This window comes from Mchenga conophoros, linkage group LG23 (assembly GCF_057382185.1).
Source record: "Mchenga conophoros isolate Kocher_MC1m ecotype Shallow Benthic linkage group LG23, M_conophoros_male_GT1.1, whole genome shotgun sequence".
In the NCBI taxonomy this organism is placed as follows: Eukaryota; Metazoa; Chordata; class Actinopteri; order Cichliformes; family Cichlidae; genus Mchenga; species Mchenga conophoros.
The window spans coordinates 18430011-18446360 of NC_140547.1; the positions used below are offsets into that span (position 1 = coordinate 18430011).

The 16350-nt window shown below is 38.3% G+C and overlaps 1 protein-coding gene and 1 long non-coding RNA gene across 2 annotated transcripts; one reads left to right on the forward strand and one right to left on the reverse strand.

Moving 5' to 3' along the window:
* Positions 1–1412: 1412 nt before the first annotated feature.
* Positions 1413–15435, reverse strand: ftcd (formimidoyltransferase cyclodeaminase). Its single transcript, XM_085264044.1, has 14 exons — positions 15300–15435; positions 13597–13780; positions 13394–13522; positions 11533–11621; positions 11146–11325; positions 10707–10844; positions 8674–8805; positions 8529–8590; positions 2869–2995; positions 2629–2790; positions 2431–2474; positions 2051–2189; positions 1719–1814; positions 1413–1635 (listed from the first exon to the last, which is right to left on the reverse strand). Exons 1-14 carry the CDS (start codon positions 15351–15353, stop codon positions 1552–1554), a joined length of 1620 nt encoding a protein of 539 aa, XP_085120170.1. The 5' UTR covers positions 15354–15435; the 3' UTR covers positions 1413–1551.
* On the forward strand, positions 5845–8498 carry LOC146546978 (uncharacterized). Its single transcript, XR_014890651.1, has 3 exons — positions 5845–6410; positions 7172–7295; positions 7621–8498. It is a non-coding gene; the product is annotated as an uncharacterized LOC146546978 (long non-coding RNA).
* Positions 15436–16350: the final 915 nt, after the last annotated feature.

Consider the following 16350-nt stretch of genomic DNA (forward strand, 5'->3'; position numbering starts at 1 on the left):
AAGTGCAGGTGGAAGTGGGAGGTGAGTAGCTTGAATAAAGCGATATCAATTCATTAAATCCTGAATCGACTTTTAAATATAACTGTGTTTTGCCAGAAACGTCAGATTCTCAGATTAAAGCTCACAAAACCATTTCAACAACAACCAAACAGTAAATGAGAGCAGGTACACGGATTCCACACAAAGACGTAAACACAGAACGGACCGACGCATCAGAATCAACTTTGTCTTTCTCGGCTTTCTAACCCGACGGCCCGTAGACGGACACGCTGTCGGAGGTTAGCGGTTCTGATGCGTCCGGTCCGCGCTGATTCTGAGCTGCAGGTTTTGTCTCTCTCCAACCAAAATTCACCGAGCCAGCAGCAAAAGAAGCAGCAAACTGCGCTTCACATTTGATCAATGTCGTCATGAATTTTGCCGTTTTGCTTCCATGACTATTACTCCATGCACAGCTAGCTCTCTCTCTATCTCTCTCTGTACTTCAAGAACAGTCTCCAATCTCTGTTTTCTGTATTATTCATTCGCTTATTACCCACCAGTCTACCGTTGTTTACAGCGCTGTCGGCTGCTGGCTTTTTCTTTTCTTTTTCTTTTTTTCACTTAAATGACCTCGGACAAGAAAGCCTATTTTTTCTGTTGTTCAATACTGAAGAAATTTAAACTTTATATGCAGAACATTGTAGAATATTTTTAAGGTTATCTGCTATAAAAAGCCAGACCAGGAAAATCTCCTTCATGTTTTTCTGTGTTTTATTCTCAGTTACTTTCACACAAAGGCATCTGCTGTGATGTTCACAATTCTGATGAAGTCAGTACTGATAAATGATCAGAATTATAATATTTCTGACTGTCTGAGGCTAAGTTGAATCGAATTGGGACTTTGAAAATCGGAATCGAATGGATTATAGAAATCAGTGATGATACCCAGCCCTAGTGAGCAGCCTAGGCACGACAGAAGTGGATGTAGCTGTAATAGGAAAAGAACTATTGCTAACTTTTCTGTTAAGGCCTGATCCTTCTGAAATTCATAGCCAGTGCTCTGACACGGTGTCATCAATCTTTGAATGCTGAAAAAGCACAGTGTATCCAGAAAAACACATTATATTATATAAATTATTATAAAATTTGTGTGCGCCTAACTTTTGTGCCAGTACGCCTAACTTTAAAAAGTTAGGCGTACCGGTACGCCCATGGCAAAAAGTTAGTCTAGAGCCCTGCCGGCGTTTGGGTCCTCTTTCCCCACATCTCCACGGTCTGCCATCGCATACGATAAAATTTTTACCAGTATTTCTAGTACCATGTTCGTCCACTGCAACATAATCTGTCCCGACAGAAAATCATCTTACAATAAAATGTTATTGTGATTCTGCTCTGTGAATATGAACGGAAAGAAATGACCAAAAATTAAAAACTTTTACCATTTCAAGTAACCTCTTTATTCTGAAGATTTTCCCTTGTAATACATTCATTGTATCCAGCTCTTCAGTGTTTAAAGTCACATTAATGTCAGATTATCTTCCTTGTGCAGCTTTATTTATTTCTTCAGTCTATTCAGTTTCTTTTCTCTGCAGCATGGAGGATGGCAGCACTGCTGTCTTTGGCTTCATGCAGCAGTTCTGACGCTCTCTTCTGGGTCTGCAGCAGAAACAAAAAAAACGAGTTATTCACAAGCAGAGCATATCAACAGCAACATTGAAGAACCTCATGGACACACTTACTGCTGCTCTGAAGGCTTCATCTGTGATGTCTTTGAGGTTGATCGTGACATTGTAGTATGCTCCAAAAACAGCTGTTTCTAAAGCTTTAGCTGCTACCTGAGACCAGAAATAAAACATGACAGGTGGGCTTATTTACAGCTTTGCTGTTGCAGGCGATGTTTGACAGAAAAGTGGGAGTAAAGACTAAAAGATTTAATATGCATTCATGTTTTAACACACCACTAATAAAAGACAAAGTTCCTCTCAGTTTATATCACCATGATGCTGAAGGTGCACTTTATAACCTTCAGAGAATCTGAGCAGAACAAGTAGAAATGAGTGTTTTTTCACACCTGAGCATCAGACTTGCAGCTAAAATTTCCGTAGACAACCATTTCTTTAAGAGATGGCCAAAGGATGCTGATCCTCTCAGCAAGAGCCAATGGGACGGCAACAGCTTGCTTCAGTCCTTCCTGCATCGCAGCTTCTCTCCTGATGAGAACAACAAACAAATAAACAGGAAGTGTTTCTGCAGCTGACAGAAATGAAATTAGTTTTGACCTTTTCAGCTGTAAAAAGAACAAAGTGAATATTTGATTATTTAAAAAAATGATCACAGGTGGAAACGTGGTTCTGAAAGTTACAAGGACATTTTAAAGACGTTTAAAAAATGTAACCTGACGGCATTCAGTCATTAGCAGTAATTGGTGGTCTTAAAGTCTTGAGTATTCACCTTTTCATTTCCTCTGCAGTTTTCTTTGGCATTTTCAGTGCTGCCTACAACATGAGACGAATATGATCAACTCAAATCTGACATGAAGACAAAACATAATCACACTCTGGTTACAGTGAAAGAAGTAAAGAGTGGAAATGGTTCCGGGTGCCTGCAGATGTTTCTGAGGCTCTGCAGCTGTTGGACCTTCCTCCTCACCATGTAGCTGTTGAAGGCGGAGGAGTCGGCATCCACCATGTCCAGCAATTCATTCATGGCCTGATAAAATGGAGGAATCAGCCTCCTCATCACACTGTCCAGATTCTCAAACTGCCTCTTCCCATACGTCATCTGACCAACCATGGCACCCAGTGCGGCCCCCTACAAGAGGGATACGAAATAAAATAAGTAACTAAAAGTAAAATTGTATCATTTTGTTATGAACCTAAAAGCTCGTACCATTGCACCAACTGCTGCAGAAACTGATCCTCCTCCGGGAGCTGCTGTCCGAGCACCAACGCTCTGAACAAACTGCCGCAGAGACAAAGACACCAGCTGTCCATCCTCCTGTGACTTCACCATGTACCTGCACAGGTGATACACACCACACCTACTTTTAACAAGATATCATCATCATTTATCATCTACTATATAATACTGACAAATAATGTTATATATAGCTTTTGTTTTATTTTAAAATATTCTGGGTTTGTCACAGGATTGATGCTGGATGTTGTTGAGGTTTAAATTTATAATCTTAAATGTTTATATGCTAATTATATTGCTTTATATAAGAAAGGCCTAACTCTGAGTACACTCTGTGCCAAAAGTGCTGACACGAAACTGCATGCTTTTGCAGAAGCATTGTAATTGCAGTAGAAAGTGAAACCAACTAGGCTGTTTGATCGAAACTTAAAGTGTGGTGTGACGTAGAGAGCAAGTATATAAATACCTAGGCTGCCGTTTGTGCTTCAGACCTGGGGTTGTGTGTTTTGTGTTCAGGTCTCATTATCCTGGATATGTAAAATAAAGATAATTTTTAAAGTAAAAGGACCACTTTTGAGCCATGTCTTTCTTGGCCCTAAAGAATCCAAAAGAACCGGAATTTAATACTTGGTGCCAGTGACCCGGATTCTTTTGCGGCTGAGGGGACTAATTTGGACCTTAAGGTACGATCTGATATGAGGTGGACAACAGACCACCTCATACCTATACAAAAGAGTATAGGTAAGCGCAAGCCTGTTGAAAATTGTGCACATTGGATGAATTCTAAATTAGTTGTCCACTGAATTGATGATTATTACCATTAAAGTGGCTCAGTAGTGGAAATTAAACTAAATTATAAAATCTATTAAGTAGATCTCAGGTGACATGTCCATGATACCTTTGGGTAATTAGAAATAAATACAGGTAAAGTTTGGGGATATTTGATAAAATTTATTGTGATTAATTTTAGGGTGAAGTTGAAAGTTGTTGTGATGTATGTTTGAAGTTGGTGTGTTATGTGTGTGTTAAGTCAGCCAAGAAAAGAGATTAGATTAGGACATTTGGTCAGGGAATTTTATTCCCACATTGATTATAGGGTGGGACCCGGGCATCAGATAATAAACTGGCGGTTATAGTCCACAGTGATGCTTCCAGAATTATTTAAAGTACTTAGGAAGGGAATTTGGACTTCCTAGGGGTGCAAAATGTTCTGAGGGTTATGCCTCCACTCTGTTCCGGACGCAGAACATTGTCCTTGGGCGAGAGGGTTAATTCAGCTGGCAACTGCGAGCACTGGGGACGCTCGTTAATAGCTAGTGGTCAAGCACCACTTTTCTTGCACCATTTGACCGACAGGGGTGGGGCCCCCGGGCGTGACCATTTTAAACGTGGCTCACATGTAAGCTTTACATAAAGCTTCAGGCGCCAGCACGACGCTGGGCATTCATGAGGTGGAGCTTCTTGTCGAGCTGCGTGAAGCTCTTATAGATTAAGATAGGACTTAGTAATCGGGCCGCTGTCCCGGACAGATAACGGCTACAATTGACCAGCAAGGTGGGTGAACCTGGGCTTAGATGCTTTTAAATTAGTCGAAATGGTAGGATGACTAGTACTAGAGGAAGATGAAGTGAAGATGTGAATATGGTAATGGAAATAATTTATCTTGGCAGTTACTGGGAGTCTTTTGTTATATATAAATGTGTGAATGTATAAGTGAAGTGTAAAATTGTCATTTGGAATGAATGATTAAAGGTGAACATTGTTTTGAGAAAAAAGTGTGTGTGAGACGACGAAGTTCAGGGAAGTGTGTAAAATGCTGATGAAAGTATTGCGTGAATGATGCTACAAAACTGAGCTGAAAGAATGGTGATATGTGTGGAAAATTGTTAATTGTCCTGATGTCTGAAAGAGCTTTGCTGGGCACGCTGAAGATTTGGTGTGAATGCTGGCAAATGAAAGAGCTTAGTATATTTAAGTGTGTGTGTGCGTGAAATAAGGGCACATTGTCTTTAGATCAAGACTTAGCAGCAGTGTTGGTCAAGTTACTTGAAAAAAGTAATCAGTAACTAATTACTGATTACTTCCCCCAAAAATTAATCCTGTTACTTTACTGATTACTTATTTTCAAAATTAATTAATTACTTAGTTACTTAGTTACTTTTTAAAAACACGATTTACAACCTGAAGAGGTAATAAAGCGATAGATCTTTCAGTCCAATTCTACTTTTTCTGCATAATCCATCATACAAAATGTAATCAAATGGAAAAGTCTCTTTTTTTTAACTTGTTTTATCAGTTTTAATCTTTTAACTTTATGCATCAAGCAAAAATTTAATTATATGCAACATTCTCTGAGTTGAATAAATTAGTTTAACATTTAAACCTATTTTCTACACATTCCAGCACATAAAATAAAATATTTTTTGTGTTTACACTCACTCTTTCAAATAGATGCAAGTAAAACACAGCAGAACATAAAAAAAGTCAAAGACTCAGCGGTCCTGTTGCTCTATTTTCACCTGTAAAGCAGGACTGCGGTAGGCGGAGGTTTACCCTGGTGCAGGTGTGCCGCGGTCAGTTGAAGAATCCGCGAGTTTCTCTGTGAGTTTCCCATTACATCGTTGCGCACTCGGTGCTTGCTTGGAAGTTTAGGAAGTTTTTTCGTTGTAAAAAGAAGTTTTCTTCCCACGCACGATGGACACTAATGTTTTTGTCACTTTTTATGGAATCAAACTCAAAGTAAGGTCAGTACTTCCACGCTTTAAACGCTGCACGCTCATACTCTCTCCCACAATCGATATGTGATCCATTGTTGATCTGCACACAGCTGTTGTCACTAACGGCGCACTCGCTTACGTCACTGTCGTGAGACATTCTCGCACGAAATCACGGTTTTAGTAACGCAGTAACACAGCGTTCCTACGGGAAAGTAACGGTAATCTAATTACCGTTTTTGCAATAGTAATCCCTTACTTTACTCGTTACTTGAAAAAAAGTAATCAGATTACAGTAATGCGTTACAAGTAACGCGTTACTGCCCATCTCTGACGTTCACCATATCACAACAATGAGGTTATACAAAACACACATATACAAAGGGTTACATGTGAAATTACTTTTGGGGAGAAGCAGAATTGAGATAGTTTGAATCCACAGCTCAGTGCAAAGAGGCATGAGTTAAACCTGATTATAAAATACATATGCAATGAAGAAGCAGCTTACACTCCATTAACATGACCACATAACATGAACGCAAGGAAGAACACGCTTACATTTATCAAGGTGAATACATGAAATAAATTGGTATTTCTGGCCGGAGAGAGAGAAGTGGGTCATTTAAGCACTCATGATAATAATGAAAATGTCTCAGTTTTGTTATTTTTAGGTGTAAAGCAGACCTGGATCAATTTTCCACATGCAGCGGTCGGAAGAAACTTATAGGTAAACATCACTGGAAACGTTCAGGCCGAGTTTCTGGTTGAATTGGCTGAAGACAAGGAATGCTGTTATTTAAGGTGGGACATCAAAATTTGGGTTAGTAAACTTGGGGAAGAGAAAACTGACTGCTTAAGTGGGAAAACACTGCAAAAAGAAACATACAAAATCACACACACAAACAGAAAATGCATTAACCTTACAACTACGAGAGAGCTCATGAAGATTAGACAGCATGTTGAGCATGTGAGTCTGTTTATTAGTGTTAAAATAGTGTGAATTTAACACACTTAAACTCTGAAGTTGAGGAATAACTCAGAAAAGCTCCATGACAAGAGAGTGACGTTGGTGAAAATGAAAAAGTGATTAAGAGCTTGAAGTAGTTTTAAAATAGTGAATTGGAAATGCTCTTGTGTCGATTGAGCAAAACAAGTGATTTTTCTAGGAAGGAATAAAATAATTTAATAATGTGGTAAGATTTAAATATGCCTTTCTCTTGTCATGGTAACTTCTTGAGATATGACTCAGTATGCAAATTAGCTGAAATGAGTGGTGAGAAAGAAGCTTCCTGTGTGGCTGTGTGTCTGAGGCTTTCAATGAAGGAAACATAGCAGAGACTGAGGAGGATTACTTGGTGAAAGATATAATAGCAAAGTAACAGGATAATAAATTAAGGTGGTCAGGTCTGTTCAGAAGGGCAGATTTGGACAAGAAATTTATAATTTAGTGATGACACATTGTTATAACGGGTTTATATCTTATGCTAAATCTATGTATGTTAAAGTGCTAAAAGGGGAACATAACTGTGTGGCTTTTAACAAGATTTTTTGTGTGTATTTAGCAGGTGAAATTATGTCAGTTGACCTCGGACTCTCAGGACGCTGTGGAATCTGAGGCCAACCACTGAGATATGATGTGGGGAAGAATGAACAGAGGGAGTGATTTTAAGTCTGATTTCAGACTATGTAAGTATTAATTAAACCAAGAGTAGGGCAAAATTTTTGTGGCCCTGAAGTTTTAATCTCCATAACATATTGATAGATTAATAAGCAACATTTTTGTGTGTTTAAGATTCTTGGGGTTGTTGTTTGAGTGATGGGTGGATTCTGTCAGTTAGATTTGGGTTGTTTTCTTATTTTATTAGAGGGAGTTTTAGTAAACATGGACATGTCTAGAATTGGGCCCTTTAAAATTGTAACAGTGCACTTAGAGAAAACCTGTCAGGTGATTATGTGTTGTGTTTTGATGAGCTAATAATCAGCTCTCTTTTTTTTCATTTTTTGTAAGCAGGCCTTCAAGATTGAATTAACAGCGCTGAAAAGCGCCAAGCAAACTACTGTTTTGGACGCTTGGCCTCAAATTAGGTGAACCACAGCCTCACAGATCTGGGACTATGGACCATACGGATCGGGCTCTCATTGGCATGTTTCAAATTTTTTTTTTTTTTTTTTGCCTCAGATGAAGACAGATGAACTGCTCCATCTACAAAGTGGAATTTCTGAGCACCTGAATAGAGAAACTCTAAATCCCCCAACAGGACCTTCATGAAAATCATAACATATTTGACCTCTTTTCTAGTGACGGCACTGCTAGTGAGAGACGTACGGTTTTTGATATTGTCATTGCAGAACAAACTGACATTGATACAAGATATCAGATATCACTGATACAAATATGATTGATATGGAACCACTGATATCAGTAACTACTGGAGGGACTACTATAAAAAAAAATAACTGATTCAACCAACAGATTCTGTCTGCCATGATTCTTTTTAAGACATGTCCCACCTTAACACTGTACAAGAAATGGTTCTCACATTTGTTGAAATATGGTCCTTAAAAGACACCAAAATACAACAGATGCTGGCATCATCTCAGTGGAAAAGAAGCATCCGACTGGTGTGCTAGGGTTCAGAAGTTCAGAAACATGATGTAAAATCTGGTACCAGAGACAACCTACTAACCCTCAATGATTATTAGGTGGGTTTGGCAGTTTTCTCAATCCACTCCACAAATGTTCTAGAGACTTTAAAAGGATTTATAATGTCCTTCTGCTTTCTGTTTATTTATTACTCACAGATAAAATGTAATCCTGTCATTATAAGGGCTGAATGTTCTTCGATGTTCTTATATATTTTTCGGGATATAAAGTATATAATGAATCAGCTGACTACATCACAGTTTGTAAATACTCACTCTATGATTCTCTCCTTTGGATTAAACAGACCGAGGGAGTCGAGGCCAAGTTTACTGATCACCTGACAACAAACAAACAAACAATCAGAGCCTATAATTTATTAAAATATCTTAAAAAAAAAAAAAAAAAGAGTCATCTGCTGACCAGTCGGACTTTATGCTCCTCTTTGATAATGAAGAGTCGTTCTCTCTGGATGTAAAAGTCAGCAGAGTCCAGCAGAGCCTTCAGAGGGATCAGGCCGACAATCTGAGAGCCGACCACAGGCAAGTTTAGGTCCTAAAAGACAATTTCAATAAAAGAAAAAATTAAGTCAGTAACAGTCTAAGGATTTGTTGGTCTTTACTTAACCCTTTAAGACCTACCATAGTCTGCCAGAGCTTATATTTATATTTTTACATGCTGTAGTTCCCTTTTTGGGAGCATTTTAAGTTGCTATACGTTAATACAACAGTTATAGCTCAAATTTTAATAATATGTATGCATTAAGTCCATAGTAACCACAAAAATTGCAAAAAAGTGCAATAAACCACAAAAGAAATTAAAATCGTTTTTAGTTTTTTTTTTTACATATATTTATAGTTAGAGAAATTTAACCTCTTAAGCACCAAGGGGGGTTTCTGAACTTCCTGCTCGAAAATGTAATGCCCAAATTTAATTGATTATTTCTCTCCAATTACAAACTCTGTCCTTACAATCTTGGTATCAAAATAAAGCTAACGCTCACCAGAGGTGTAAATATTGAAGCAGATATTACTGTGTCAAAGTTCCTGAGACTGGAACACAGGAAAAGTAAGTATATTTTATCCTCGCCTAATTTTTTTTTTTTTTTTAATTTTTAGCATATAACCCTTTTAAAAATATGCCTCAGATCACATTTGGTTCCAGGATTTCAGTAACCAACATATAAACATCATCTGTGCAAAGATTTATGTTTCTAAAGTGAAACAGTGAAAAATTATTGCCCTGTCAATACATCAATATCCAGACGTAGTACAAAAATGACCAAATTTGGCACATAATTGGACACCATGCCAGTTGAATTTTTTTAGGTATTAAAGAGCAGAAATTAATAAATTTTATTATCAGGCCTAAAAATGCTCTTTTTTAAAATATATTTTTGAAGAATTAACCACACATTTACATGGTAATGGCCCTTTTCTGCAGTGCGCATGAAGCGTTTAAATGGTCTCTGGCCCTTTAAACTCCGAGGGGCTGTAACTTTGGTTTCTTTTGGTCAATTTGCATGATTGACACCTCTTTTTAATTGTTTTAGACAATAGAATCAAAGTAACGATGCCACGTTCACGTCACTTCAACCAATCAGACGTGGGCCCAAATTTGCTGCATGTGGCGTCTGTCCAGTCACGTGTCTGTAGGTGGGTCTAAAATGGAGGTTGTTGACAGAAAACGGCTCTGATGCGGCTAGGTAGGCATGGTAACTACTGGTAATCACGTGGCTACCGGCTACCAGCGAAAATAACGGAGGAAATCGGGATGGTAAGCCAATCTCTGTCTTAGCGCATTTGCACCACTCTGTGTTTTAGTGGTCTTCTTTTGCGGCTCATTCAGTGAATTTTGGTCTGATCGTGGTGAAACTTGGTGTGTGGAGTCAGTGATAGCTCTGGAAGCTAACCAGCCTATCTTTAGCCGGTTACATGAAGTCTGGAGAATTTCCGGTTCAGTTTTGTTTGTTTAGCGGTCTTCTGTGCATTTACGTAACTGCTTGTTTAATCATGGCTTGTTTTCAATGTGTTTGGTGGTTGTAGAAATGGTTTATATGACATTTTAGCTGAGATTCTGAGGTTTCTGTGGATACCACACATGTCTGGACTTATATTTCTCATCCTGTGTTATAACTGATTAAACGAGATGTCCTCCTTTTTGCCCCCGGTACCGGGGGCGTGGGGCTTAAGTGGTTTTAAGAGGTTTATCCCTCAAAACTGTAAATAAAAAAAAGTTGTACAAAAAAGTTTCCAACAACAGGAAATTTATTTTGAGTGTCTTCATAATTTTATTTTTGAGATACATCAATTTTTATATACTACAGGAAAAATGAAAATGAGTATTATAATGCTAATTTGCAAAAAAAACAGCATGTGCATCAAAATAAACTATTTCCAGCAGTGTAATTTGAGTTCTAAGCATCCCAGAAACGACACAAAGTACACAGCTCTAACCTCCGCATCTCTGCAGATCTCCTCATACACAGCATGGAGGGGCGTCACCTCATAGTCCAGAATGTTGGTGGAAACCTGAGCAAGGTTAGCCTCATCCAGGTACCAACCAATCCCCTGCACCTTCTTCAGCTGCCCAGGCTTATGAACACAGAGAAGAAGAAAAAAAGATTTTAATACTTAGTTTTATATCAAGTCCTATTTAATTAAGTAAACCTTTCAAACAAACATAAGAAATTCAAAAATAATCGGAAATTTCAACAAATTCTCCAAAAAGTGGAAAATATTAGAAAAAAATTGATTTAAAAAAGAAAAATCTGAAAAATTCATCAACAAAACAGGAAGAAAGAAATCCTAAAAGGACATTTTAATCATGTCATGACAGCGAGCAACACCCACAGCATGAAAAGCTAAATAAATAACCCAGATTCCCAGGACGCACCTGGTCCTTCCCTCGACCCTGCTCCCGGATGTCCAGTGCTATGCGATGAGCCTGTTCTTTAGTGCTGATCAGGTTCACATTATAGGCAATGAGGAACTTACGAGCACCAGTTACTGTTGCGCCCCAAGATGGTACAAAGTCGGCGGGGCCAAAGTCAGGGGCCCATTCATCACGTTTCAACTGGAGGGAGAAAAACATTGTAATTGGAAATAGAGACAATTTTCTTGTGGTTAACCATATTTCAAGTTAAAAATTAAAATCAATCACTGACCCTGCTGTTACAAAGAAACCTTTTTTTTTTTTTTTAGAAATCATTCTCAGAAGTTAGAGCCACACAACACTAAATGAGCGAAGAAGAAAGGAGATAATGATTTGATGAGTCCTCACCTTTTCAGGCAAAGCTTCGTACTCTCCTGTTCGCACAGATGGGAGGCTTCTCCTGGTCTCTGTTCGAGCTGCTTCTCCATAAAGATACACTGTGGAAAAAGAACCTTATTTACTTCTTAATTTGAATTTAAACCAAAAACAGTGTATAGTAAGCTGAGACTTGAATCTCGGGTTTATTGCTGAGAGGGTGAAGCCTCCCTTTTGGTTCTAATGTAAAAACATTTTGTGGTTTTTAAAAATCAGAGCAGTCAGGAAAAACCCCCCAAATCATTTTACCTCATTAACCTTCCAGTTCTGTGCTCCCCCATCCCCCTTACTTTAGTGTTCTCATTCAAAATTGACCAGTCTGTTTTAACAGCTCTTAAAAGAATGACCAGGAATACAGTGCCACCCACTCATTTGCACTTCTGGAGTTTTGTTCTGGGCTCAGCATGCACTGGAGCTGACGTCCAAATGTTTGCATTTGTAGTGACAAAGTTGCTCTCTGACTTTGGCAGCAATTTATTGACAACTCAGTAAGAACATGGTAATAGTGTGGAGTGTGGCATAAAGGGAAAATAGTTCCATAATACCGTATACCACTATGCAATTACAATATAATAACTAGTAATAGCTTGTTTCATTGGCTTTTAGCTTTTGCATGCAGCATAGTAGAAATGGTAGTCTTATATTTAGTTGCACTGATTTATAGTTATTATATAAAAACTACCACACAAGTACACCACAGCATCAAATATAAAATATTTGAATATTATTACATTCAAACAAAGGACCCTTTTTAAGGTATATGGAAAATTCATTTCACATATAAATATTGTAATATTATCCTAATATATGAAAACACCAACGTGCATTATTATCTTATTATCATGCCATTACTACCACATCACTGTTATTATAAATGTATTCCCATAATTCTGCACAGAAATTACTATTTTATTGCTCACAGCTTCTCTTATTCTTAGAAAAATATTACTGTACTGTTACTAACAGCTTTACCCTCACAGGCATCATTATTCTATGCTATACATTTCGGCCAATAGTGGTCAACTAAAAATTACTTTGTTTATTATCTTGTATGTACATTAAAATTAAATAGTAATACGTAGTTCCCACTCTTTTATTGCCACATTATTGGCCCAGGATTATGTTATTATTGGGCTCTAACATAAAGTGTTTTATTTTCATCTCAGAAGTCAAGATAAGATAAGACTTTTGACTCAGTTAAGAAACAATAAATAAATCAACTTCTGACTCTTTGGCTTCATTTGAATGCGACAGGTGATTTTTTTTTTCATGTACTTGGTCTCTCACCACTGATACAACACTAGCATCTGTGCAATCGGTCTCCGTACAGCTCTTATAGTCCTGAATAACAAACCAAAACCTTCCACTTCAGTCTGATTTCCTCAGCTACAAAAGACATTAAATTCCAGACTTATTTACTTACAATATGAAATTCTGAATTAAGTAGCACCTCTGTCATTTACCTAACTCACACAAAAATTCTGGGCACTGATCAGCACCTTCCACAAAACAAGGAGACATTGTTGCCATCATTAGAAAACCACTGGGTGGAGAAAAAGGCTTAACAACAAAAACCTCACAACTGTGAAACATTGCAGGTTGTCATAAGTCTGTCTGTGTTACTTGCTTTTTGTGCTTTATGTCTCGTCTGTCTTATCCAGGTATTGCTGTTTTTTGTTTTTTTTTAGTTTTCCTAATAAACAATAAAAATTGACTATTTTTTTTAAATTTTACATTGGCATTTAGTTTTATAATTTTATTCTGTTTCTCATTCTTGTTTTCTTGCATGTTTGACTGCAATAAAGCTGAAGCTGTTTTTTTTAATGAGCCTCACCGGGCACATGCAGCATCTCTGCCAGTTTCTGTCCGAACACGTTGGCACACTGCACGCAGTTGTCCATGCTGACGTTCTGGACGGGGATGAAGGGACAAACGTCCATGGCCCCGGTCCGAGGATGTTCACCTGGACAGGAAACATGTTAATGCCTTGATGTTAGGAAGCAGCTCCCTGAGATGAGCTGCTGGGCTCAGACACACCTGAATGTTTTCTCATGTCAATAAGGCTGAAGGCCTGGCGGGCGGCGTTCAGCGCCCCCTCCACCACTGCCTCAGGAGAGCCCACAAAGGTGTAGACGGTGCGGTTAGTGGAGGCTCCAGGGTCGACGTCCAGCAGGCTGCAGCCGGGTGTGCTGGAGATGGCTGCTGAGATGGCATCGATCACCTAAACAGTTCATAGAGAAGTTGTAATAATGTGGCTCACCTGCTTTAGTTAGTCAAGCTCAAAGGAAATATTGTGTTAATAAAGAGCAAGAACACTTTGGATTGCGAGTAAGGATACTGTGGTGGCCAGAGTTTAGACTGTAATAATGGCTCTAATGAGCATCACAATGAAGTGAATGACCAGAATTTTATGCAGAATTGATTCTATAACTGTAGAAATTTACACTCAGCTGTCATTGAAATAAAATGGAAACAATTTGAAATGATTTAAAACCCGCATTAAACTGGAAATAGAACAAAGATAACATCAAAAAATTGAGAATTTGTGTTAGCAACAAGTATCAAAATCTTAAATTAGGAACATGTTTCTCGGCTCTATTTATTTATTTATTTATTTATTTACATTGTTATGAGGACACCAGTTGCTGCAGTTTGAAAACGACATACGTCCTTTCTCTTTCATAAAGTTGGGTTTCAGCTTCACCTGTTTTGTATTTTTGGTATCATAAAGCATCAGATGCTTTCAGTGAGTGTCCAATTTGGACTGTACTCTGGTTTGATTGGCAGCTGATTTTTTACAAACCAGTGCTGCTGGAATATGAGAACAGTGTAGTTTGTCAAAAAACAAGCATATTCTGTGGTTAAACAGAAAATCAGCTGATTATTTAATGTTCCCACTTCCGTGGAACTGTTTTCCTCTTGTGGGAACAGAGGGCAAAGGTCAGTACACAGCTTTACTCTGGAGTGAATCTTTAATGTCTGTTTAACGAATGTTTCAACAGATAATCTGAACTCAAGAGCACCTCACTCACACGTTAAACACATCAGTCTCCTGCAGATTTCATGTTGAGACATTTAAACTGTTTTCAGAGCAGTTTAAAGATATTTTGTTTGTTTAAAGATAAAAAGATTAGCTGTTTAATGTTTAATGACATATCTCATTACTCTAAACCATATCTTGGTCACTTTTTACTGAACCGCAGTTTTTGACAGTTTAAGTTATATTCTAGCATTTTATGCACTTCCTGTTCAGTAAAGATCCAGAAATCTGTCAATATTTTTATTTTAAATTCAAAGGCAAATGAAGAATGAAGTCTAGGATCTTGCTATGCTCTTCTTTTCTCTTTTCCTTTCTCCTCAGATGGCTGTTCCTCTGAGGGAGGCTACTTCCTGTAAGATGAAGTTCTTCCTCCCCACTGTCACCAAGTGCTGTTCACAGGGAATCATCCGATTCTCTCTCTCTCATGATCTCAAACTGCCAAAAGAGCCTAAAGTTTTTTCTGATTTTTTAAAATCATCTCAATGTCAAAGATGTATAAACTATTAAATCAAACACACAGATCAAAGCAGCAAATACAAACACTTGCAGTTGTAACTTTAAAACTAAAGTCAAACAGCATTTCAATTCACAATGAGCACATTTATACTTGAATCACATTTTGCTGATAATACTCACACACCTTTACTTATTTACTTTAAACTGTTTAAATGTTAATTAGGCAGAAAAGTCCTCCTCTCACCTCTTTGTTTCGGCCCTCGGAGAAGTTGGGGACACACTCCACCAGCCGAGCCATGGTGCCTGCTAACTGAATGAAAACCCAAAGAGTTCAGTTTCACCCAAGTCCAACCTCACATAGCCCCCTCCAAAAACCTCTGAACCCCTCAGACAGACACTGAGCAGCGGTTCAATCATTAACTGTGTGCAGCAGATCAGTATGTAGGTCACCTGACAATGATTACCACCTCTGCACACAGACACTCTTTCAAATGCCAGCAGATTTTTTCTACATAAGAGAACTCTGTCTCAGTTTCTGATCACAGGCTGCGCTCTTGAGATAGTCCAGTCCAGAAGGGCAGAAAAAGCATGTTTCCTTCTATTCCTAAATCCTTGACCAACCAATCAGCATACTTCAAGACATTACTGATGCTGAATTTGTGAAAACTAAAATAAAACATAGACTTTTCATTCTAATAATTTTATCCTTTAGCTCTATGTTCACTGAGATCTGTCTCGCTAGCGTCCTGTAGCTGAATTTTTGCCAATTTCAGTACAGTGTGAGACATATAAGGATAGCCATAAACATCTGGGCTCTGTGCTGTGAAACAAATTCAACATACTCAGAATAACTTCCAGTTACCTGGATTTATGGCTTTACCCTACCCTAACATCATCAGTCAGACAAAGAGGCCATAAGAAAGTAGGTATCAACATTAGGTTAAACCAGGTCAGTCTAGGTACAAGTGCTGTAAAATGACAAGGGTGGCTTTGGCAGCATGTGACCAATTTGCCACCTAGCCGAAAACCCGTAGTGATCACGTACGTGTCTGTAGTATTGGAAGAGTTGAGACACATTTTTTTATAAACACTGCATCTCTGTGGCTTTTAAACCCCAAAACACGCTGCACCAAAAATTAGCCCACTCCAAGAATCGGGTCTCCCGACACAAACAGAGTAAGATAGTGTACGCTGTTAAGTGCCAAGAGGATTGCCAGGATTTATCTATTGGAGAAACCAAACAACCTCTGCCAAAGCAGATGGCACAACACAGAAGAGCTACCTCATCAAACCAA